The sequence below is a fragment of the Chlorocebus sabaeus genome, chromosome 22 (genome assembly GCF_047675955.1).
Source record: "Chlorocebus sabaeus isolate Y175 chromosome 22, mChlSab1.0.hap1, whole genome shotgun sequence".
NCBI classification, from domain to species: domain Eukaryota; kingdom Metazoa; phylum Chordata; class Mammalia; order Primates; family Cercopithecidae; genus Chlorocebus; species Chlorocebus sabaeus.
In genome coordinates, this window is record NC_132925.1 from 93,309,208 (window position 1) to 93,335,997 (window position 26,790).

Below are 26,790 nucleotides of genomic sequence, written 5' to 3' on the forward strand. Positions count from 1 at the left end.
CCAGGTGCAGAGCCCTGTTCTGACAGCTGTGTGGGCATCTGAAGGGCTGTGAGACATGCCAGCTGTCATCATGGAGCTTAGCATCCAACTGGGGGATAAGTTATGGATGTGGAAAGCTCTAAAAGATAGGTCAGAAAATTAGCAACACATGGGTGGTGAGGTTTGGTGTGGATGCTGAGTCCTCAGCCAGCTCCAGTGTCTGAGTGGACCTCAGGTCCATCTACTGGAGGAAATTCCCCAAGGTGACTGATAGTGACATTCCAAAGTCAAGTGTTTTATACACTGGAGTTCCTCTGCATTTCTATTCAAATACCCTTGAAAGATAGGTGAATCCCTGTGGCCCTGCACTTTTTTAAAACTTAGGTTGGCGTGATATAATTTCAAAGGAAATGATAACTAAACGCATAGCCAGAAATTCCATCTAACCCATCTTCTCTACTTTTTAAGTTAAAGTTACTAATAATTCACAAAAGGGTTTAGGGTTTCCCCTGCACCCCCACAGCAGGGAGGAAAGAGGAAGGGAGTGCTTACATAGGCCTGTGAATGACAAGGAGAGCACCCATGCCCAGGTGGCTGGCTCACTTCTCTAGGCAGAGATGGCCAGTCCCCAGGAGAGTAACCGTGACCCCTGCTACCTGTTTTAGGATAAAGGAGGAGTGGAACTTTGTGGCCGAATGCAGGAGGAAGGGCATCCCCCAGGCTGTGTACTGCAAGAATGGCTTCATAGACACCAGCGTGCGGCTTCTGGACAAGATTGAAAGGAATGCTCTCACAAGGCAGAGTTCACTTCCTAAGGACAGAGGCAAACGGAGCAGTGCGTTTGTGTTCGAACTTTCTGGGGAGCACTGGACGGTGAGTCGAGGCAGTTCTCGCCCAATGCAGTGCTGTGGTTGATGACTGCTGCTTGCCTGACCCCAAGGATGAATGAATGAATGCTTTTGCCTTTAGAGGCGGTTCTTCTGTCCCTTCCTCAGGGAAACGCAGCGCAGTCCTGGAAGCAGTGATGGGACCCACTTGGATACCTCTGTGGCTGAGCAGCTGGGATGCCTGTGCCCGCTCCTGGACAGCACAATCTTTCAGGATGCATTCGTCTCCTGTCCCCTGCCCCAGTCTCTTAACATAATTCTTTGCCTTTAAAAAACATTAATTTAAGTGACGGCGCCTTTCATTCATCTAACACCCTGGCAGTGGGCAATTACTTACTTGCCAAAGTGCCGTAGGGCAGCAAAAGAATTCTGCAGATCCTTTTTCTGGTTTTCCTGTCCTGAGATTCTGAGGCCAGGGCAAAGACAATTCCATCTTTCTTTCCTCAGGCCCCATAATAACTAGGGCTATTGCCCATTTCATTGGGACAGGGTTCCCTGGGACCCTCCCTCCATCTCTTTCTATCCTGCCATTTTGTGTCTTTTTTTGTTGTTGTTGTTCAAGAGTCTTGCTCTGTCACCCAGGCTGGAGTACAGTGGCGAGATCTCAGTTTCCCGAGTAGCTGGGACTACAGGTACACACCACCACGCCTGGCTAATTTTTGTATTTTTAGTAGAGACGGGATTTCACCATGTTGGCCAGGCTGGTCTCGAACTCCTGACCTCAGGTGATCTGCCTGCCTCGGCCTCCCAAAGTGCTGGGATTACAGGCAAGAGTCACTTTGCCTGGGCTTTGTTATTTTTTTTCTAGAGGAGGGGTTTTGCCAGGTTGCCCAGGCTGGTCTTGAATTCCTGAGCTTGAGCCTATTACCCTGCCATTTTGGGACTAAAAGGACTCGGTAGAGAGACTAAATATTTGGCATGACCTGGGGCTGTCTTTTATTAGCCATGTGATCCGAGGTGGTTTTTATCATTTGATAAAAATGCGTATCACTTTTATGGGTTTTTATCATTCTTCTCAGTAAAATGCTGCTAATGCTTGACCTGACCCTATCTGAGGGCTATTGAGAGGATGAAGTGCATGAATATTCTGTGAAGTATACAGTTCTCCAAAAATGCAAGAGGTTATTGCTGTAAACCTCTTTGCTGTTCTTTCCCTTGCATCCCCGTCATTGAGATCAGTAGGTAATGGGCTGCCTACTCCGAGGCACGAAGGGAGGCATGTCTGGGTTGTTAATTAAATATTGTTGGCCGGTAAACATGATCCTGAGTAAGCCACTTACCCTGTAAGGGTGTCCAGTTCACTGGAGAACCTGCCATGAGCCCTCATGTTTCACAATCTATCTTTTGAAAATCATTGTAAAGTGTATTTATTTATTTATTTATTAATTATTATTATTATTTCGAGATGGAGTCTCTCTCTGTCGCCCAGGCTGGAGTGCAGTGGCGTGATCTTGGCTCACGGCAAGCTCCGCCTCCCGGGGTTCACACCATTCACTTGCCTCAGCCTCCCAAGTAGCTGGGACCATAGGCACCCGCCACCACATCTGGCTAAATTTTTGTATTTTTAGTAGGGACGGAGTTTCACTGTGTGAACCAGGATGGTCTCACTCTCCTGACCTCGTGATCCGCCCGCCTCGGCCTCCCAAAGTGCTGGGATTACAGGCATGAGCCACTGCGTCCGGCCTGTAAAGTGTGTTTAATGTGCCCGGTATGGTAAGGGGAATGGGAAGATAGTTAGGATTCAGCAGGCTTGGAGAGACCCCCATTGTGAACCAGGTGGATGGCATCCTCCCCATACTCCATCCCCTAAGCTGTACTCTGTTTTTTTTTGTTTGTTTTTTTTGTTTTTTTGTTTTTTTTGAGACGGAGTCTTGCTCTGTAGCCCGGGCTGGAGTGCAGTGGCCGGATCTCAGCTCACTGCAAGCTCCGCCTCCCGGGTTTACGCCATTCTCCTGCCTCAGCCTCCGGAGTAGCTGGGACTACAGGCGCCCGCCACCTCGCCCGGCTAATGTTTTGTATTTTTAGTAGAGACGGGGTTTCACTGTGTTAGCCAGGATGGTCTCGATCTGCTGACCTCGTGATCCGCCCGTCTTGGCCTCCCAAAGTGCTGGGATTACAGGCTTGAGCCACCGCGCCCGGCAGCTGTACTCTGTTGTGACTGAGTACAGGAGAGTCCAGGAAGACTCTGGGCCCCACATATTCATTAGAGTGAATTTCAGTTACCGGTTTCCTCCCCCAGAGAGCTTGTGCTTTGGCCTCACCTCTGACTAAGGAGTGAAAGGCTGTGTGTGTTAAGGGATTTTGCAACCTCTTAGAGTGCTCTGTGGCAGTGAGGGAGTCGTGGCCTCTAAAGTCACACCTGGCAGCCTGCCTGGCCCCTGCAAGAGGTCAGGAGGGAAGGAATGGGCCGTGGAGCTTCTGGGGCCTTAGGGACTAGGTAGAGAGAGATCTGCTAGGGCCCTTAGGGCTGGCTGAGGCTGTGTGGCCAGGTTGGGCTGGGGGCTGGGGCTCCTGTTTTGAGCCAGCAGCTCTCAGACCCCGGACCCTGCTCTTTTAGGGGAGATCCTCCATTTTATTTTCCAACCCTTCAGTAGAATTTTTCATTTTTACTACCACATGTTTAATTTCCCAGAGCTGTTTGCTGTTTGTTTTTTCAAATGGATGAATTCTGTGAAGTGGCTTTATTTTTCCACTTTTACAGATATCTCTTAATCTTAGCTTTTACAATGTTGTTCTGTTTTTATTTTGCAGGGTAATGGCTTTTCTGCTTTTCTTAGCTATCTTGGGATCAATCTTTTTTTTTTTTTTTTTTCCTTTTCCTTTTTTTTTTTTTTTTTTGTTTGTTTTTTGAGACAGAGCCTTGCTTAGTCACTCCATCTGGAGTGCAGTGGCATGAGCATGGCTCACTGTAGCCTCTGTCTCCTGAACTCAAACGATCCTTCCACCTTAGCCTTCTCTGTAGCTGGAACCAACAGGTGCATGCCACCACACTCAGCTAATTTAAATTTTTTATTTTAAAGATGGAGTCTCACTTTGTTGTCCAGGCTGGTCTTAAACTCCGGGGCTCAAGTGATTGTCTTGCCTTAGCCTCCCAAAGTGCTGGATAGTTTTTTTGTGGGGGTGGGGATGTTTTCTTGTTTCAGAGTTTCCTTTTTCTTTTAGGGTGTGTGTCTTTTTTTTTTTTGAGATGGAGTCTCACTCTGTCGCCCAGGCTGGAGTGCAGTGGCGCGATCTCGGCTCACTGCAAGCTCTGCCTCCTGGGTTCACGCCATTCTCCTGCCTCAGCCTCCCAAGTACCTGGGACTACAGGCGCCCGCCACCTCGCCTGGCTAATTTTTTGTATTTTTAGTAGAGATGGGGTTTCACCGTGTTAGCCAGGACGGTCTCAATCTCCTGACCTCGTGATCCGCCCACTTCAGCTTCCCAAAGTGCTGGGATTACGAGCCTGAGCCACTGTGCCCGGCCAGGGTGTGTGTCTTTATCTTGCATGTTGGGACTGTTCTTGGAGGTCTGGAGACACTGGGTTGTCCAGAGCACTAACAAGCTGACCAGAAACTCTGAGTGTGTGTCGGGCACGCTTCGCTTTTGAAGACGTTGCTGTAAAGTCCCCATCTCACTGGTGCCTCCGCTCTCCTATTCATGATTATTCATGAATGTTCATGAATGCACATTTGTGATTTGTCTGGAGCTATGAGAGTATACAGAGAAGGATCTTCTCAGTTCCTGGGACAGACAGAATCTCAGCATTCGTCACTCATCATCTGATTGCCACCTTCCCTGCCTCAGCTGTGCCTGAGGTACCCCAGTTCAGGGACTTTGTTGAACCTCCTCCAGTGAATAAGCCTCACTGTAATTGCCAGGTGGCATGGATGGGAGTCAGGGTTCTGGTCCTCAGACTTTGAACCTGATCTCTTTCTTTGGGCCCTGACTTCAGCTCTCACTTCCAGGGATACCAGGCTCTTCTACTACCAAGTCTCTGGTGGCTTCTGGTGAGAAGCCCCGGTTGTATCTCAGTTGTTTCTACTGCTGGTCTAAGATTGAGCAGCTCTGGGAAGCCAGGTTACCATCTTCTAGCTGTCTGGTTATCCACATTTCACAGCTGATGTCTCCTTTCCTTTTCTCTTTGCCCTTCTACAAGGTTTATGGTACCTAAAAAGTTCCTGTACTGTTGTCTTTAATGGAATTTTGGAGGAGAGCAAAAGTATATGCATACATTCAATCTGTCATTTTTACTCGATTCTTTTCATTTCTATTTAACATGATATCCTAATATTTTTCTTTCTTTCTTTCTTTCTTTTTTTCATTTGAGATGGAGTCTCACTCTGTCGCCCAGGCTGGAGTGCAGTGGTGTCTTCTCGGCTCACTTCAAGCTCCGCCTCCTGGGTTCACGCCATTCTCCTGCCTCAGCCTCCGCAGTAGCTGGGACTACAGGCGCCTGCCAGCATGCCCGGCTAATTTTTTGTATTTTTAGTAGAGACGGAGTTTCACTGTGTTAGCCAGGATGGTCTCGATCTCCTGACCTCGTGATCCACTAGCCTCAGCCTCCCAAAGTGCTGGGATTACAGGCGTGAGCCACCGCGCCCGGCCTATCTTAATATCTTTCTTGTTAAAAATAGTCATGAACATAATTTTAGAAATGTAATAATCTTTCATGTGTGCCATAATTGAAAGAGTGGAATGAGATAGGTTATTTATGAGGGAGTCAGCACGTTGAAGTTTCAATGAAGAGACTGTGATTATGAGCCTGTGGTCAGCTCCCTGATGACCCAGCTCATTTGGTCTCAGTTCCAGGAGGCAACCCTCTGACATAGTGTGGGTTCCATTCAGATCAAGTGGTGTCGGGACAGTTTGCCAGGGCCACATGAAGGGGGCAGGTGGTACCTAGGTAGTTGGCTGCAGAAGCAGTGGCACAGGGCCCTATGCTTGGTTTAATGCTGTGTGCTCACCATCTTGAACTTCTTAATTTTTAACAAGGTGCCCGCACTAGGCTCTGCAAATTCAGTAGTGGATCCTTACTGTAAGTGATTCACTTAAATGTCTTTGGGGTTTCAGCTTTCCTTTTCCAAAGGGGCTCACTTTGCCTATCAAATTTTTTTTTTTTTAAGATGGAGTCTCACTGTGTTGCCCAGGCTGGAGTGCAGTGGTGCTATTTTGGCTCACTGCAACCTTCTCCTCCTGGGTTCAAGCGATTCTTCTGCCTCAACCTCCCAAGTAGCTGGGATTACAAGTGCATGCCACCACACCCAGCTAATTTTTGTATTTTTAGTAGAGATAGGGTTTCACCATGTTGGCCAGGCTGGTCTCGAACTCTTGACTGCAGGTGATTCACCCGCCTCGGCCTCCCAAAGTGCTGGGATTACAGGCGTGAGCCACCATGCCCAGCCCACTTTGCCTATCTTATGGTACTGTTGCATGAGACAGTGCTAGAGTGAAAGCACTTTTGCAAGTTAACAGCTTAACCCACACACAGGATGGCAGTGGTTGTAAAGCACATTACAAGTACCAAGTACAAAAAGGAAGGATGGCTATGGACTCCATTACTCCCTCCACCTCCCCTTTAGCTGCCATGGAGTTTTCTACACCTCATCCCACCTCCACCCTGTGCTCCAGCCACTTTGCTGATGGTGCATTGTGGCCAGCTTCTGAGGTCAGGGGACCTGTGTGTCTCGTCTTTGCCCCACCCCTCAGTGCTGAGCACCCCTCGCCTGCAATGAGGGCTCGGTAACTCTCTGTGAATTAGATTTCTTCAGCTGGACAAATAGCCTCCCTAACGTCTTTAAACACTTCTTGCTTGACACCGTTACAGTTTTATCCCAGAACACTTGAGCTAGGGGAGGCCTTGGACACTGAGTTCATCAATGTCATTTCAGCAGTGGAGGCCCAGGGAGGTGTCGCGACTGGAAAATGGCAGGGCCTGGGCCGAAACTCAGGTGTCCCAGCTGACTGTTTCTCATGCTCTTTCCCTTTCATAGACTCTTAAGAATATTTGGAAATGTGGTGCAGCAAATATTAGAGGTTTATCAAGTATTTCTAAAAGCAACTACAGAGAAAGGGAAACGAAGCACAAATTTTGAAATCGAATGTATAGACAGAACTTAGGGGATGTTAAATTGGTATGTTGCAAATAAATAATACATATTGTGGCTCCAAATGTGAGTCTGGTTGTTTGTGTTCACTAGGATTTAATTTTAATAGCATCATGAATTCATGGCAGTTTTGAAATAGGGCTAATATACTGTTGTGAAGTTGACGGCAACTGCGGTATCTTTGGTTTCTTTCTGAAATGGCCGGAGTGCTGGTGGTTACGCTTCATGCTCTCATGTCTGCTTTCTCTTTCCCTGTTTTAAAATAAATGCTTGGTTTTACACGGCTTTGTGCACATGGAGGAGCTAGTTCTTATTGATATCATTCTTTCTATTTTAGGAGCTCCCAGATTCATTGAAGGAGCAGACACACCTGAAAGAATGGCACATAAGCAATACCCTGATTCAAATCATTCCTACATATATTGAGTTATTTCAAGCGATGAGAATTCTGGATCTGCCAAAAAACCAAATCTCACATCTTCCAGCAGAAATCGGTATGTCAACTTAGCAGGAGTCTTCCGGCCTCTGGTGTGTTAAGTAGGCAGCTGTCGGGCAGGTAACAGACACTGTGCAGACACCGTGTTTCCTCTCTAGCTGCCCCAGAAAGTGGCTGGGCAGGGCTGTTTCGAGGCTCCCCAGAGCTGCTTGTTTGCAGCATCCCTTTGGGCGGTGAGGTCGGCATCTCGCCTGTATAACTCAGCACATAGGACACTTGCCAATTGCTCAGAAACCAGAAGTTTCATGAGTGAGCAATACTTTGTGTAGGAACTCTGTGTTTATTTTCTTTTAGTTTTAAACCTATAAACATGCAATATGCTTATTATAAATGTATTATTCCTGTATATTACTCCATTGATAAATCTAGTTTAGCTTATGATGTGTCTTTTTTTTTTTTTTCTTGAGACAGAGTTTCGCTCTTGTTGCCCAGGCTGCAGTGCAATGGCACAATCTTGGCTCACTGCAACCTCTGCCTCCCTGGTTCAAGCAATTCTTCTGCCTCAGCCTCCCAAGCAGCTGCGATTAGAGTCATGTGCCACCATGCCCAGCTGATTTTGTATTTTTTTTTAGTAGAGAAGGGCTTTCACCATGTTAGCCAGGCTGGTCTTAAAATCCTGACCTCAGGTGATCTGCCTGCCTCGGCCTCCTAAAGTGTTGGGATTACAGGTGTGAGCCACCGTAACCAGCCTGATGTCTTTTTGATGGATCAAAATTTTACAATTCTCAGTCATTATTCTGTTATCTTAAAATGAAAATGACAGTGATCATTATTGCTTCTCTTTCTCCTGGGGTGGAAGGAGTGAAGGTCTGGGGCTGCACAGAGCTCCATTCTTACACATGTGCCCTGGGACCAGTGGTTAATCATAGTTGTGTGAAAATGTACCAAAAGCCAAGACCCTGTGGGACAGGTGACTTGTGGGGTCTCTGGTGTTCGTACACATCTTGCTGGCTGTGTCAAGACTACAAGGCTCTGATCACCCTCTTACCCAGGCCAATCCTGGGGATGTTTATGCACATAATAACCTTGAGGGATGAGGTGACACCTGCTCCCAGGCAAAGAGCAGCCTTGCTAACCACTTGCTGTAAAAGCAGTGAGTTCCCCAAGCTTGGGGTTCTCAGCTGTGATGTATCTAACTGGGCCATCTGCGTCACACTTGGTAGACTTAGCTGTAAGGGCAACTGACATCAGTATGCTGTCTTGGAACAGGAGCCTCATGTCTTCTGCCAGTATCCATGAAGCAGGAATAGGCAAAACTTATTAGCATCTAAGCAGGGTAAAATCAAGTTCTAGACCCAACAAGGACAAGTACTTCTGTTTCCTTGCCTAGTTTCTGGAAAGGTAGAAAGGACCTTAGAATTTTTATGAATGAAAAGTACCATTTTTGACATGTAAGGGGTCATTTACCTCCTTCCCCTTTATTTTGCAAATTGGAGAGACCCTCTGATGTTAGCTGACTGAATCATTATCATTTACATATTACACTAAGGAACTTCTTCAGAGCCTGGGCTAGAAGCCAGATTTCACTACTTGCAGGTCATTTTTGGGCAAGCTCATAGTATACTCAAATAACTGGATAGAGTTTCTGAGGACTGAGTTACTTTTAAAAACTCTTTTTAGGCTGGAGGCAGTGGCTCATGCCTGGAATCCCAGCACTTCAGGAGGCAAAGGCGGGCAGATCATTGAGCCTAGGAGTTTGAGACCAGCCCGGGCAACATGGTGAAATCCCATCTCTACAAAAAGTAAAAAATTAGCCAGGCATGATGGCACGTGCCTGTGGGAGGATCGCTTGAGCCCAAGAGGTTTAGGCTTCAGTGACTGGTGATGGCACCGCTGCACTCTAGCCTGGGTGACAGGGTGAGACCCTGTCTCAAAACAAACAAACAAACAAAAAAAACCCTACCCTTTTCAAGTAGAAAGGTTCTGTCCTTATACATTTGAGAAGCCACAGTGGTTGACCTAGACTCAAGGATCCTTGTTATCCTGCCAGCTGGGCTTGGGAATCCAGTGGTTGGCAGCAAGATAGATGGGGTATTAAGCATGGAGCCGTCAAAAGAGGGGGGACGTCAGAGCATCACCATGGGATGAGTCATGCTCACAGTTTTCTGACATGTCATCAGAGGTGCTCCACTTAATATGTATCTTTGTTCATCTCTTGAAATGTCTTCCTTGAAATTGTTGCCAGCCAGATGAATACCTGTTCTTTTTTAACTTCCCACACTACACCAATGTAATATTCATTCTTTCCTTGTGAGCCAGTTTGATTTCAGCAGTGGTTTTCACCTTGGCTACACTTTAGAATCCCCCAAAGAGCCTTAAAAATCTAAATGCCCAAGACCCACTACAGAACAATTCCATAGGAATCTCTGGATACAGGGCCAGGAATCAGCGTTTAACAAACTCCCTACATGATTCCCATGTGCAGCCATGGTTGAGACCACTGGTGAGGGAGTGAGGATGTGATCCTTGCAAACTTGGGGGAGGAGAAGAGATTGGTGGATGAGGGGTATCCGTGGGAGACCAATGTGGGATTGGGGCACTATACTTAATCTCTTTGCTCTTCAGTTTCTTCATCTATAAAGTGGGGATAATAGTTGTTGCTGTCATTTAGTTGTTGTGAAGATTAGATAAGGCAATAAACACCAACATATTGGGTACATACTTGTTATTCCAAGTGATTATTCAAGTGATTATTCCAAACACTCGAGTCCTATTGGAGACATGATGTCATCCCCACAGACCTCATTCATGTGCAGGGAAAACTATTCAAACATTCTAGAAATGTGTAAAATGTAAAATCAAGCCTCTCAGTAAGCACTAAGTTTCCTGGGTATTCACATTGTACATGCACTCATGCTGTTCTACAGACCTGTGTTGTAGCTGTCTATTTATAAACAGACACGTAACCATGCATGTTAAATATACTTACACACATGGGCTTACACTGTGTTCTTCAGTCTGTGCCTCACATGTTTCCCCCGACCACACCATGAAGGCGGAGGTGGAATCCAGGATCAGGCTGCCTGGGTGTTTGACTTACTGGAAGGTCACCCTGAGCAAGTCATTTACTGGTTTTCAGTTTCCTCATCTGTAAAATGGGGATAACAATAGTACCTACTTCACAGGGTTGTTATGAGGATTAAACGGATAATACATAGAAAGCATTTAGAGTAGGTGAATCCCTGGCATTCACTAACCATTATTATTATTATTACTATTATTAGCATCATCTTTATGTTAATGTTATCTTTCAGTATCAGAACATCTAAACCTTTCCCATTCTCCCCAGTAGCTGAGTGATGATTATGACACGATTTATTTCACTTGTTCCCAAAATATTTTAAAATTAAACTTAGTGAATTGAAGACTGACCTAAGATTCTGAAGACACAGATGTTATCTAACTTTGAGTAACTTGAGCACATATTTTAATTTTTTAAATCTTAGTATCCTCTTTTGTAGGATAAGGGTCAGAATGATCTTTAAAACATCTGCCACCTCTAAAATTCTCTAGTTGAATTTTTTTGTGAGTTAACCTATGGGAGGGAGGGGGACAATAAATCTCGGAGGCTTTAACGCTCTTTCTATACCAGATTTAAGTCATAAATGTATTTTATCCAAAGTATAATTTTCAGTCTATTTCAAGTCAATGGAATATAATTTATCTAAATACATCCATAACTTAGGCAAAAACAGACCACTCCCTTCTCACATGGTTGAGACATATATCATATCTCCAGTTTGGAAATTCTTATGACATGTGAATATCACAAATTTTCATCATTATATAGGAAATTCTTAAGAAAAGAACACAATAATAAAGAGGAAGGTGTTCTTAGAATGATTTAGGTAAGGTTGTCACCCTAATTTTCTTCTAGTACTTGCTTCTTGATACTCTTTATGTCATTAACATGGAGTATTTTGAGAAAATCCTTTTTTTTTTTTTTTAAAACCAAAGGTAAGTATTGAAGGCATCTAGAATAAATCAATTTTCACATGTGGGGCAAAACGAAAAGAAATGAAAATATATTAATTCAGGGCATGTTTCTCTCCTAGAGGAGCAGATATAGCTCCTAACAAACTAGGGATAAATGAAGAAACACTCAGCTGCAGGATCTGATGCTCAAGCATAGTGAGGAACTTGGGAATGAACAAAGGATTTTTAGCTCTTTTATGTTGAGCAGCTGAATTTTGTAAAGGAGGTGGGGTTTGATCTCTTATCGTGTTGTCTTATAGATCTATTGAGGGCTGACGGAGGGGAGGAGTTAGGGAGGTGTGATTACGAGACAGGGTATTCTTTTTCTCATTATTAGAGCAATTATTTTTGACATTTGACATCAAGGAATTAAGAATGACAATGAGTGGTACTCTTAACTTCTTTGTGAAACTCCCAAGAAATTATCATTATATGGATTTAAAATAACTAATTATTGGAATTACAGATGATCCGCAATTTACAATGGTTAGATGTAAGGTTTTTCAGCTATTTGACGGTGTGAAAGCATTGTGCACTCAGTAGAAACTGCACTTTGTTCCTAGAAGGGTGCGGCTGCTAGAAAGAAAGAAAGAAAGAAAGAAAGAAAGAAAGAAAGAAAGAGAAAAGAAAAGAAAAGAAAGAAAACAAAAAAAAATGAGCAGCACTATTTACAATAGTAAAGACTTGGAACCAACCCAAATGCCCATCAATGACAGACTGCATAAAGCAAATGTGGCACACATACACCATGGAATACTCTGCAGCCACAAAAAAGGAGTTCGTGTCCTTTGCAGGGACATGGATGAAGCTGGAAGCCATCATTCTCAGCAAACTGACACCGGAACAGAAAACCAAACACTGCATATTCTCACTCATAGTGGGAGTTGAACAATGAGAACACATGGACACAGGGAGGGAACGTCACACACCGGGCCTGTTGGGGGCTGCGGGGGAAAGGGGAGGGAGAACATTAGAACAAATACCTAATGCATGTGGGGCTTAAAACCTAGATGATGGGTTGATAGGTGCAGCCAACCACCATGGCACATGTATACTTATGTAAGAAACCTGCACATTCTGCACATGTATCCCAGAACTTAAAGTAAAACAAACAAAGAAAAAAAATTTAAAAAAAAGAAAAGAAGGAAGGAAGAAAGGAAGGGCAAGAAAGAGAAAAAAAGAAGGAAGGAAAGAAAGAAAGAAAAAGAAAGAGAAAAGAAAGAAAAGAGAGAGGGAAGGAGGGAAGCAGGAAGGAAGGAAGGAAGGAAGGAAGGAAGGAAGGAAGGAACTGTGAGTACCCATACAAACTACAAACATTCTGCTTTTCATTTTCAGTGCAGCATTCAATTTATTACAGGAGATATCCAACACTTTATTATAAAACAGGCTTTATGTTGGATGATTTTGCCCAACTGTAGGCTAATGTAAGTGTTCTGAGCACATTTAAGGTAGTCTAGGTGAAGCTACAATGTTTGATAGGTTAGGTGTATTAAATGCATTTTTGACTTATGATATTTTCAACTTATGATGGGCTTATTGAGGTGTAACTCCATCGTAAGTTAGGGAGCATCTGTATTTAAACATTTTTACTCAAATATTGTAGGATATGGTAATTCCTTAAGCTGCTCCTTGGGCTCTAGAAACAAGGAGCCTCTCTATACAATTCACTGTGCTCCAGTTGCAATATCTTCCCCTTACTGGAAATTAGGTCTCAGGGCTTGGGAGAGCAGAGAGTAGGTAGGCAGCTTTCATTTCAGTTGGAAAGATCGCTGGGCATTTTAAGAAAGAATAGACAAATCAGTTATTTAAAAATATGACACACTGAAGGCATGAGCCTTAAAAGTTTAGTTTTAGATTCTGTAATATTGGACCCTTATCACACTGAAAAACTGTGATTTCAGAACCTCAGGTTCATGATGCTACAAGATAATGTTCATCAGATACACCCCCCCAAACCCAAATGCTAAATTATGTTTAGTTCCTTCCCCATCATTATTTACAGAGCTGTTTACTTCTTAGTTTTGTTTTTTGTTCTTAAAAGACCTTAAAGGACCTATTCAATGAATGTTAACTTTTTCTGATGACAGGTTGTTTGAAGAACCTGAAAGAACTCAATGTGAGTTTCAACCATCTGAAGAGCATTCCTCCAGAATTGGGAGATTGTGAAAATCTAGACAGACTGGATTGTTCTGGAAATCTAGAATTAATGGAGCTGCCCTTTGAAGTAAGAGATAAACATTTCTGCACTACGATTTACTTTTATTTGGTTTATGACATAGAATGGTCTATAATATGGCAAGAAGTTTTAACATATGAAATCTATCTTTATTATATCACCTTTTCCTGACATTTCAATCACCATATACTGGTCTTTAAAAACTTTTTTTTTGTTTTTGAGATGGAGTCTTGCTCTGTCACCCAGGCTGGAGTGCAGTGGTGCGATCTCGGCTCACTGCAGGTTTCGCCTCCTGGGTTCAAGCAATTCTTCTGCCTCAGCCTCCTGAGTATCTGGGACTACGGGTGCACACCACCACATCTGGCTACTTTTTGTATTTTTAATAGAGATGGGGTTTCGCTATGTTGCCCACGCTGGTCTCTAACTTCTGACCTCAAGTGATCCACCTGCCTCGGCCTCCCAGAGTGCTGGGATTATAGGCGTGAGCCACCGCACCTGTCCTTCTTTAAAAACATTTTATACTAGGTCAGAACCCGAATTTAAGTTCAGAAATGCTATCAAAGGAAAACCAGGGAAAATTTCACATAAGAAATTTTTATTTAATGCTTGTTGATGCTTGTAATATATGATGCCTGTTGTCTCTAATGCAGACCCTAATTTATTTATCCAAAATGGTAAAATTGAAAAGGGGTAAAATTTTTTTATATACTCATAGCAAAACTTGTAGATGACTAAAGTAGTCCTACAGATAGGATTTAAGAAATCCACTAATTTAAAAATATTCATTAGTTTCTTTTGGTCTGTATTCATGGAAAAATAATTTTAAATCATTTCTGATAAAGTGAAGCATATAAAAGTGAACAATTTTTAATGCTAAATTAAACTCAATAAGCATCTCGTGCTGGAGCGAGAGAAGGATCTCACAATGCTACTGGTAATGAATGGGCTATAAATGGTGATTGCTGGTGACAAGACACTGGACACCGATTGCCATCCTAGAAGGGGCATTATTTGCCTTTCCTGAATGCTTCAGGGTATAGGAGGAAGTGGCTGCTTCTAAGCTGTTAGCACCCATTCTACCCTAGGAGATACCCAGCAGGTGTCCTGGTGAGGGTGCACAGCCAGGGGTCATGGCTCCCTGCACAGATCCACTCATACCCCAGTCTTTTCCAGTTCAGGCAATGGCTCAATCTCCACACAGATGTTAAGGCTGGAAGTAAATTAAGTCGTCCTTAACCTCTCTTCTTCCATGTGCCCTATCCAATCCATAAATAAATCCTGTTGAGCATGCCCTCCAGAATATATTCTGTGTAACCATTCTCATCACCTTGCCACTGCCACCCTGGTCAAGACAGTGTTGTCTGTCATCTGGACTGGGGCAACAGCCTGCCTGTTTGCTTCTCTGTCCCTTCTTCTACCTTTTCCTTCTTTATTGAAGTGTAATCTACATACCATACAACTCACCCATTACAAGTGTACAGATTCAAATTTAGGCCATTTCCATCACTCCTCCCCACTACCCCCAATTATCTCTTGCACCTTTGATATGAATCCCCATTCCCACTCCCAGGACTAGGCAACATGGGAGGTAGAGGCTGCAGTGAGCTGAGAGCTCTCCACTGCACTCCAGACTGGATGACAGAGTGAAACTCCATCTCAAAAAAAAAAAAAAAAAAAAAAAAAAAAAACTAACTATAATTGTTGAATTGTCTCTTTGTCCTTTTAATTCCATCAGTTTTTACTTCATATATTTTGTTAGTTGCGTATACATTTATGATTCTTGCATCTTCCTGACATATGTCAGGGGAACTCCTGCTATTGACCCTTTTATTATTATGAAATGTCCTTCTTTATTCCTAACAATATTGTTTCTTAAATATAATTTGTCTGATATTAATATAGTCACTCTATCTCTCTTATAGTTATGTTTTACATGATGATATGGTGATATGGTTTGGCTGTGTCCCCACCCAAATCTCATCTTGAATTGCAGCTCCCATAATTCCCGCATGTCATGGGAAGGACCTGGTGGGAGGTAATTGAATCACGGGAGCAGGTCTTTCTTGTGCTGTTCTCATGAGAATAAGTCTCATGAGATCTGGTGGCTTTATAAATGGGAGTTCCTCTGCATAACCTCTCTTTTTGCCTGCTGCCACGTAAGACATGCCTTCGCTTCTCCTTTGTCTTCCACCACGATTGTGAGGCCTCCCCAGCCATGTGGAACTATGAATCCATTAAACCTCTTTTATTTATAAATTACCTGGTATTGTTTATGTCTTTATTAGCAGTGTGAGAATAAACTAATACACATGATATATATATATCTATTTCCATCTTTTTTACTTTTAACTTATTTGTATCTTTGATTCTAAGTTGTGTTTCCTATAGCCAGCATATAGTTGGATTTTTTGGTAAAACCCGACTAACAATCTGTGTCTTTTGACTCATTAGTATACCATTTTTTTTCTTCTGTTTATTTTTAAAAACTATTTTTTTGTTTTTATTTTTGTGCGTGCTTATTCTAGAGATTACAATATTCTTCTTAATTTAACACAATCTACTTCAGCATAGTAATAACTTAATTCTGGTAAAATATAAAAACTTTTGCCCCAATATAGCTCCATTACATTCATCCTTTGTATTTTTATTATCACATATTTACGTCTATATATCAAAAATAAAAAATTCAGTGTTGTAACTATTGCTTAATATTTTATATTATATATATATATATTTTCTTTTTCCTTTTTTTGTGTGCAGTGGCATAATCTCAGCTCACTGGAACCTCCACTATCCGGGTTCAAGTGATTCTCCTGACTCAGCCTCCCAAGTAGTTGGGATTACAGTTTGCACCACCACATCTGGCTAATTTTTGTATTTTCAGTAGAGATGGGGTTTTGCCATGGTGTCCAGGCTGGTCTTGAACTTCTGGGCTCAAGCAATCTGTCCACCTCAGCCTCCCAAAATGCTAGAATTACAGGCATGAGAAACCGAGCCCAGCTTGCACTGATAATTTTTAGCAATATAAAATCCTGGAAGGCAGTTGCAGTGTATTATTTATCTTAACTTCCCTACCCATACACAGTGAATGACACATCCGAGGTACTCCAAAATACATCCTGTATTGGTCTGCTTTGCGTATATTCATAGAAATGCCTTTGGGAAAGAAATATCAATCTTAAAATTATTGGTTGAACTTTATTCCCACTCTTATAAAAGTAATTAGAACATTTTGTTATTCATTTCTAGTTAAGTAATTTGAAGCAAGTTACATTTGTAGATATCTCAGCAAACAAGTTTTCCAGTGTCCCGATCTGTGTCCTGCGGATGTCGAATTTGCAGTGGTTGGATATCAGCAACAATAACCTGATCGACCTGCCTCAAGATATAGACAGGTAGCTACTTGCATTCTAAGGTGAGGTGTATGTATTAGTTACTAATGCTTCAAACACTGTTAACATTTAAAACATGTATAGTACATGAATGTTCTTTGGAATCAACTAATTTTCCAGAGTTTATTGTTTCCAGGAAATCAGTTTCCAAGGAAATTATAGAATCAGACAATTTCCAGTCTGCATCATACATATATGTGTTTACGTGCATTTGAACACCTCTTCATTGTCTTGATGAACTTTAATTTGCTTTAGTCTTCCATAGAATGGCACCATTAACTTTCCTTCACTCTATAGAAGTGGAAAAGTTAATTTATTAAGTATAGAATAGAAACATATCACTCTATGTTTAGAATATCAATGAGGACAAATTTTATTAGTTTCATTTATTGATTCCTTATACATAAACTTTCAAACAAAATTGATATGCTTAGCCAGGTTTTCAAATTATATTCTTTCAAATTAAAAATATACATATTTTAAAAATTTTATTTTTTGTTGAGACAGGGTCTTGCTTTGTTTCTCAGGCTGGTCTCAAACTCCTGGGTGCAAGCAATCCTTCTGCCTTGGCCTCTCAAAGTTCTGGGATTGCAGGCATGAGCCACCGTGCCTGGCCCAAATTAGATTCTTGCAGCTATTTCATGTTTTTAAAAATAAGAGTTATCATGTAAGATGCAGTCATTCACTTATAATATTATCAGACTCCTGTATGGTAAGCCTAGAGAATGGGATGGGTTTAAATTGGTAAATGAAACACAATCTCTGGCATCCTGGAATCTACAATTTTTTTTTGTTTTTTGAGACAGAGTCCTGCTAGTTGCCCAGGCGGGAGTGCAGTAGTGCAGTCATGGCTCACTGCAGCCTCGACTGCTTGGGCTCATGCAGTTCCGTCACCTCAGCCTCCCAAGTAGCTGGAGCCACAGATGTGTGGCCTGGCTAATTTTTTAAATCACGCCTGGCTAATTTTTTAAAATAATTTTTTGTGGAGACAAGGTCTTGCTATATTACCCAGGCTGGTCTTGAATTCCTGGACTCGAGTGATCCTCCTGCCTCAGCCTCCCAAAGTGCTGGGATTACAGGCATGAGCCACCATGCCTGGCCTACAATCTTTTTATTAAAGAAACACAAGCAAGCTATGGTGACACAGAGGCCAGCAGTGGCTTCGGCCTGAATGCCATCTTGTAAGACTTTTCTTTATTCCTGGTACATGTGATATGTATTGATGCTTTCCAGGCTTTTGAGACTAAGAGGGGGTCTTTTGGTTTGCAACATGGGAACTTTATGAAATATTTGTGTGATAAGCCAAAGTTTTGGAAATAAATGAAAGAAAAATTCCCGGGGGAGGCCACTGAGTTAGAATAAAATGGAAAACAGAATGAGACATGTTTGAAACATATTTTGCTCATTTACTTTTCACTCTGCAGTTGCCTTCCTGTTTTAAAGTTGGAAAATGTGATGACAGAAGGCTAATAACTGGGCTTTAAAGATATACAAGAGGAGGCTGGGCACAGTGGCTCTTGCCTGGAATCCTTGCACTTTGGGAGACCAAGGAAAGAGGATTACTTAAAGCCAGGAGTTCAAGACAAGCCTAGGCAATATAGTGAGACCCTGTCTCTCTCATTAAAAAAAAAAAAATAAAAGATGTACAAAAGGAAGTACATTGCTAAAATCTGTTTATTCTCATTTTCATTCCAGTATGATTGCCTTCCCATGCCCTGTTAACCCTTGTAAATGCAGTCGACTCTCAGAAGGGACATACAGATATTTGAGGCTCCATCATGGCTTAGTGTGTATTGTGCGGTATGCTTATCCCACTGCTATAGCTGTGTCTTCAACTGGTGACTAAGTCAGTAAAAACTTACAAAAAATCATGTCACCTGGCATGACTTTAGTTATTTAAAACTTAGGCAGTGCATAGTGGCTCATGCCTGTAATCTTAACACTTTGCGAGGCCGAGGCAGGCAGACTGCTTGAGCCCAGGAGTTCAAGACCAGCCTGGGCACTATGGCAAGACCCTCTGTCTCTACAAAAAATACAAAAAATAATTAGCTGGGCATGGTGGCATGTGCTTGTAGTCAGGAGGCTGAGGTGGGAGGATCTTTTGAGCCCAGGAGGTTGAGGCTGCAGTGAGCCGAGATTATGCCACTGCACTCCAACCTGGGCAACATAGTAAGCCCCTGTCTCAAACAAACAAACAAACAAACACAAACAAAAAACACAACAAGAACAAAACTTAGAATAAGTTGGTTCTCATAAAGGTCACATGGATAAAATAAAGTAGGGACTTCCTATTAGAATTTATTTGTAATTCACATTGGTTTTCTTAGCTATGATGCCAAGTTCAGTGTTACGATTGTTTTTACCTCTTCTTAGGCTAGAAGAGCTGCAGAGCTTTCTCTTGTATAAAAACAAGTTGACCTACCTTCCCTACTCCATGCTGAACCTGAAGAAGCTCACTCTGTTAGTCGTCAGTGGGGACCATTTGGTGGAGCTCCCAACTGCCCTTTGTGACTCGTCCACACCTTTAAAGTGAGTAGCCCAGAAATCTCAGCAGACACACTCAGACACAGGTAAGGAGTGAGCAGCACTGGAGCCTGGGCAGCTGTCTCAGGACCCGGATTAGATGCCTCTCATACTCTGAGAACCTGTTCCCAACTCACAGAAGTTCTGGTAACTTTTTACAGGATTCTGGAGTTTGTGGCCTATGACACGAGGAAGAGGCATAGGGTTCAGAGGATTTCTGCACAAATCTGCATGCTGGTTGATGGTGTTGCAGGACATATGTCCAGGGTCCATGGTCTCTTGCTCAGTGCTCACATCGCTGCTGGCCTGGAGGGGTCAGCAGATGTTGAAAGGACCCTCCCTGGTTGCTTCACCCTTCTTTAGGTTTCCTTAAGTGAACCTATAAACCACCCATGACTAAGAAAAACCATCCATGCAACTGGGGTGAGATGGAAATGGAATTGAAAAGTCCTAGCTCCACCTTTCCCAGAAATGACTCCAAGGTAGCTGATGGCTCCCTGGCAGCACATCCTCCCAGAATCTGGAGCTTTGGGGTTGCCCCACTAATTCTACCTGAGACCATTTTTGTCCATTCCCAGCGGTTTGGGCCCTCCCCACATTCTTCACATGAGGCTGCTTTAGTAAGAGCCACCTTCTCTCTGTCCAGAGACCCATTAGCCTTGAACACCAGGTGGCTGTTAACACAACCACTAGCCAGAATATTTCCCCAGGACTCCTAGTTCTTCAGTGGCAAGTGCTTACTATCAGCAGAGTTCAATCTTATCTTCCTGTCCTTGCAATAAATGCATGGCAAACAAAGAGGTTTGACTGCTGCAAAGAAAGAGACCAACTTCATATGTGTATAAGCACAAGATAAACAGGGTGTAAGACATCTCATGCATGCCCTACTCTGCCCCTTCCACCAAAATAGGTCTTCCACTGTGCTTGGCTGTGTGTGGAATACTGTTTGAATAAGAAGAGGACCACCGGTGAGAGGGGTAGCAGGATTCCTCCCTAGAGCCCCTTCCACATCCAGCCCCTGGAAGCAGGCTTGGCAGCTTCATGTCTCATAGCAGTCAGGGTAAACCTGTCACCTAACTAAAGTAATTTCAAATGATATAATTGTAGGACTCAGAAATCTAAGAGAATCAGATGGAAGCTCTTTGAATCATTGAAATTTCAATAAAAAGAATAGATACAAGTTTGCAGAAAAATTTAATCGCTTACTGATTTCTTAGAAATAACCTGTAGAAGTTCAAGACCAGCCTGACCAACATGGTGAAACCCCGTCTCTACTAAAAATACAAAAAATTAGCTGGCAACAGTGATGGACACCTGTAATCCCAGCTACTCAGGAGGCTGAAGCAGGAGAATCGCTTGAAACCGGGAGGTGGACGTTGCAATGAGCTGAGATTGTGCTCCTGCACTCAGCCTGGCGACAGAGTGAGACTCCACCAAAACAAACAAACAAACAAACAAACAAACAAACAAAAAAACAGCCTGGCGTGGTGGCATGTGCTTGTAGTCCCAGCTACCCGAGAGGCTGACGTGCAAGGGTCGCTTGAGCTTGGGAGATCGAGGCTGCAGTAAGCCATGATTGTGCACCACTGCACTGCAGCCTGGACGACAGAGCAAGACCCTATCTGAAAAAAAAAAAAAGAATTACAGCATATTTAGAAGGGGTGATCTCAAAATGATGCAATGCTGGGCAATGATTTGTAGGTGAGTTATTGGAAGAGAATAGGTAGTCCTGAAATCACTGCTAATACATGATATAGGAATTTTCATAAGCAACTGGGGAAAGTATGAATGATTTCATATGGTATGAAGAAACTGGCTAGTGATAAAGCCTGTTCTTCACTTTATAGCATAAGAATTCTTGGAGTACATAGCTATATATGCCATATATAGTTAATATCACAAATATATGGTATAAATAGCATATGGAAAGAAAACTAGACCAAGAAACAAGTCAAATAAGAAAAGAAAGTTATAAAAAGAATAAGAAATGCCATGTTAATGATGATGGCTTGATCCCTTTGAACACTTATACACTTATCGCTTAAAAGAGTCTACTAAAATGAAAGGAAAAAATGTAAAATATGAGAAATCTCAAATTTTTATGAGATACATCGAGTAGACAGAATAGCAGTCATTGATGAAAGTAAGGTGAAACAAACCAAATCCCGGAGAACAAGCCGAGGAGCAAGCCAATCTGTCCTGAAGATGCTTGGTGGCCAGAAATATCGGTACGGGGAAGTGTAGACAGAAGTATGGTGCTTAAAACAAGAGGAAAAATGGAAAAAGTTTTATATCAACAGGCACCCCCCAACCGCCTCCTTAATTACAATGGGCAGACCACTCTGTACCAGCAGTCCAGGCCCCAGACCAAAAGCCTGAGACGTTCTCTAAGGTACCCCTGGAGAAAAGACCCCAGAGTTTTGTGTTTGGCGATTGCCCTGGGAACCTGCTAGCTCCATGCCTGAGCGAGTGATCACCCACAGTGGGGCCAGTACCTTGGCCAGCACTGCCTACATACTCAGGGGCCAAGCCAAATTCTGCTGTCTCATTCTCAGATAGGAAGGCATTACCAAGCCTTACCAGATAGTTGTCACAAAAATGTAAATATTATTTATTGATTTTCAATTTTAGAGTCAAACTGCAGCCAAAAGAAAAGTGAGATGTGATTACACATCAGAATGTGTATAGTGTTGACCTTAACAAAGTAAAAGTACACAGTGTCTGTGATGGTGCTTTGAGATGCATAAAAAAAATGAGATGTCTGATGTGTGGATAGATGTGTGAATAGATGGGTGGATGGATAGGTGGATAGATGGGTGGACAGATGGTTGGATGGATGGTTGGATAAATGGTTGGATGGATGGGTGGATAGATGGGTGAATAGAAGGGTAGATGGATGGGCAGATGGATGGGTGGATGGATGGGTGGATAGAAGGGTAGATGGATGGGTAGATGGATGGGTGGATGGATGGGTGGATGGATGGGTAGACGGATGGGTGGATAGATGGGTGGATGGATGGGTGGATAGATGGGTGGATAGTTGGACGGATAAGTGTGTGGACAGATGGGCGGATATGTGTTAAAGCAAGTATAGTAAAACGTTAAACATGGAATCTAGAGGATTGTACGTGGGTGTTCACTATAAACTTTTTTCTACTTTTGTGAACATTTAAGAATTTTCATAATAAAATGTTTAAAAAGTAAAATGGTAAAAATTTAGAAGTGTGAAGGTTGGGAAACTGGAAAGAAGGGGAGAAATACCACCACTTGATTGAATGACATGAAAGTATTTGTCCTAAGGTAAAAGGCATTTTAAATAGATTAAGGAAAAACAGTGATAGACCAATGAAAAAATATTGCTTCTGGGATCTGAAGAGTAATTAAGGGGAGGGTGAGAGACTGTTGCTTCACAAAGAAGCACAATTACACTCTGCAGGTTTAAAAATATGTACAGTGATTACTTTGATTAAAAATTTTAAGAATGATAAAATGTAGTTATATTTCTTATTTTTGAATAGGGAAGGAAGATTAACATTAACTCAATGAAAAAATTGTAAAGGAAAAGTTGAATGGTTCTATCTACATTAAACATTACAACTTTTAAACTCTCTCTATGTTCAGACATTAAACAAAATTAACAGGAAAATGAAGTGGGAAATATATATATACATATATATATTTAGTGTGTGTATATATATACTAAAATACAACACTCGTGGCTCATATCTTCCATATATACAGCCCTCGTCTATAATCCAATGAGAACACACTAACACCTCAAGACAGCAGGGCCTGCAATTGCATCTAAAAACTGTTTAAGAGATTTACTGTTTTGAATTGAAATAATTATAACATTTTTCACATCAATACATCTTTGAAAATTGTGAAGACAGAAGATCAAATGCCATTTGCGTTTCACCCCTTTAGCTTGTGCGTGTGTGTGTGCCTTTTATTTTTTTAGCAGCATTTCATGTTTTATTTATTTTTACTCTTATTTTTTCAGAGATGGGGTCTTATTCCATTGCCCAGGCTAGAGTGCAGTAGTGTCGTCATAGCTCACTGGAGCCTTGACTTCCTGGGACCAAGCGATCCTCTTGCCTCAGCCTGCCGAGTAGCTGGGATTACAGGCATGTGCCACCACACTCAGCTAATCTTTTGTATTTCTTGTAGAGTTGGAGTCTCTCTGTGTTGCCCAGGCTGGTCTCCAACTCCTGACCTCAAGCATGTCCTCCTGCCTTGGCCTCCTAAAATGCCGGGATTATAGGCATGAGTCTCTGTTCCTGTCCTGTCTTTTATGTATGTATGTATGTATGTATGTATGTATGTATGTATGTATTTATTTATTTTTGAGATTGAGTCTCTCTCTGTTGCCCAGGCTAGAGTGCCATGGCATGATTTCAGCTCACTTCAACCTCTGCCTCCCAGGTTCAAGCGATTCTCCTGCCTCAGCCTCCTGAGTAGCTGGGATTATAGGCACATGCCACCACATCCAGCTAATCTTTGTATTTTTAGTAGAGACGGGGTTTCACAATGTTGTTTAGGCTGGTCTCGAACTCTTGACCTCAGGTGATCCACCCGCCTCAGCCTTCCAAAGTGCTGGGATTATAGGAGTGAGCCACTGTGCCGAGTCATGTCCTATCTTTTAAATACCCATTTTGTGGGGATTTTCCTTGAGTCCTTTGTAATTTGGACACATCATTTTAAAGATGGATGTCCCTTACTGGGAGTAACATCAAACATTGCAGGACGACATGCAGCTGTGAGGATCTGCCCGAGAGAGGAGGTGTTAGTGTCCACTCCATGGCCTCCTGTCCTCTCTGCCTGTGACTAGGGAGCTCTCATTTCCCCATCAGGCCTCTGAACAGTCTGTACTTTAAAACTGGCTCTATATTACTGTTGGATTATTCCACACTGGAATTCCACTGGTGATGCTAATATCATGGGGTCAGTGGTGACTTTTAAAGATAAGCCGGACCTTGGGATAACAGGTTATTTTGTGTGAGGAATTTTGCAGTTTAAAATGCACAGGTGACAATGTGATACTTTCCATGCTTTCTCGAATAGATTTGTAAGCCTTATGGACAATCCTATTGATAATGCCCAGTGTGAAGATGGCGATGAAATAATGGAAAGTGAACGGGATCGCCAACATTTTGATAAAGAAGTTATGAAAGCCTATATTGAAGACCTTAAAGAAAGAGGTGGGTTACTCATATTTAAAATTACTTAAAATGAGTGTACAGACTTCCACTTGTGTAACACATTTGTTAATAGAAGTCAAATTGACAAAAAGTCAATTTGTCAATTTTTCATGGTTCAACCTAGATATGGTCAGGCATATGCTCTGAATTTTAAAAAATTTGCTCGTTTTCTTTTCTTTATCATGGTGTCTTCCCTGTTTTCCTTCTTTCCCCATCAGACCAATGTCTGAGTGAAAAAATAGTAGATTTAATCTGCCCATAAGGGCCTACAACCTTGTGCGATTCCAGAAGGATGAGGATGTGAAGCCCTCACTGGTCCTCAAGCTTTAGTGAACATAGGAATGAGAATTTTTACTCATCAGGCCTGGGGCAGGGCCTGACAAAGTACACTTCTGACCAGCTCCTTGGTGATGTTGATGCCTTGTGTCTGAGAAGCACACTTTGAGAGCCATTGGTATAGACCATCCTTTGACAAAATTTGGCTGTGAAGGGAGACAGAAGAGGGATCAGCAACTAGTGAGAAGAGCAAGGCTGAGAGAAGGCTTACTTTGAAAGATCATGTATGGTTTAGGAACAGCCCAAACTTCTCTTATAAATGGTACCCTCTGCCACCTACTAGCCACAGTCCCAAGTCCGTGACCATCTATTTCTATTTTGTCAACTATTAATACTATAGGGTCATACAGCTTCCAAGATCTTGATGTAGCTGTAAGTTGGCTGGAAAGATTGCAAAAGAATGAGAGTTAACGATTCTTAGATCTAAACATTTCTAAAGTTTGACTGCACATTTGTGATGGCTGACTTAATGGTGACAGATGCATTATTTATCACCTATAGAGTATCTTTATACTTAAAACATGAAGTGACAATAATGGGTGTATTAACATAGGCCATAGCATGTAGTTAAATTTCATAATAAAATGATGAATGACTGAGCATATTTTTTTCTTTCTGTTACAGAATCTGTTCCCAGCTATACCACCAAAGTGTCTTTTAGCCTTCAACTTTGATATCTATCAGAAGACTGCAAATCTCACTATTCTCTGGAGCTATATATAAATCTTTGTTATGATCATGTCATATAGGAAGAGTGGCTTGTGCTTAAGGACAAAGCCTAGAAACCACTGTCATAGTTGCTAAGAAAAATGGTTTTCAAATATCAAATATATGAATATCTCCCTCCATGGATTGGTGAATTGAAAAATTGGTTTATATATTGATATTTCCGGGTTCATTTGCATACACTTGTTTCCAAATAATGCACATTTAATATGTTTTAAAATGTCTTATTTTTAAGGATTATAACTAAAAGACCAAATACGGAAATTAAGTGCATTGTTTTCAGGAATCAAAAGATAAAGGGGCCGAGCATGGTGGCTCACACCTGTAATCCCAGCACTTTGGGAGGCTGAAGTGGGTGGATCACCTGAGGTCAGGAGTTTGAGACTAGTTTGGCCAACATGGCAAAACCCCATTTCTACTAAAAATACAAAAAATTAACTGGGCGTGGTGGCAGGTGCCTGTAATCCTAGCTACTCAGGAGGCTGAGGCAGGAGAATCACTTGAACCCGGGAGGCAGAGGTTGCAGTGAGCTGAGATTGTGCCACTGCACTCCAGCCTGGGTGACAGAGCCAGACTCCATCTCAAAAAAAAAAAAAAAAAAAAAAAGATAAGGGATTGTGAAAAGAACATTTATATTGGACTAATCAAATGAGAGTATTTTGTTATTTTGAAAGTTTCATTATTTCTTTTACTGAGAATAATCTTCCTTAAGTTTATATAAACTGCTATTTCCATATGTTTTAAGTTATATTTTGGCAAGTGTAGGCTCCCAGGAGAGACTTGTAGGTACAATCAAGGTCTTGAAGGAGGAAAGAAAGGCTGGAATATCTGCCCATGCATTGGGCACGAGATGCTCAGGTGGTGCGTGGGTAGCTCTAGCTGAGGAAGTGTGGGCCTGGCTGTTCATGGGAAGTCTTCAGTGGCCTTCATGGATGGCCATCCTGCCCTGAGTGGCCACCTTGGGGGTCCTGGGACACACCTTGGTAAAGAGCAAAGGCAATGCCCTCGGGGTC

At 42.3% G+C, this 26,790-nt stretch overlaps 1 protein-coding gene across 1 annotated transcript in view; it reads left to right on the forward strand.

Moving 5' to 3' along the window:
• The window catches only part of LRRC2 (leucine rich repeat containing 2), a 49,224-nt gene extending 22,943 nt beyond the window's left edge, over positions 1-26,281 (forward strand). Inside the window, exons 3-9 of the mRNA XM_007983961.3 lie at positions 645-852; positions 7,290-7,446; positions 13,511-13,647; positions 16,849-16,994; positions 19,365-19,520; positions 24,579-24,715; positions 25,676-26,281. Of these exons, the coding sequence (XP_007982152.1) occupies positions 645-852; positions 7,290-7,446; positions 13,511-13,647; positions 16,849-16,994; positions 19,365-19,520; positions 24,579-24,715; positions 25,676-25,725 (991 nt within the window). The 3' untranslated portion in view covers positions 25,726-26,281. The remainder of the gene's footprint in view (positions 1-644; positions 853-7,289; positions 7,447-13,510; positions 13,648-16,848; positions 16,995-19,364; positions 19,521-24,578; positions 24,716-25,675) is intronic.
• The last annotated feature ends 509 nt before the right edge of the window (positions 26,282-26,790 follow it).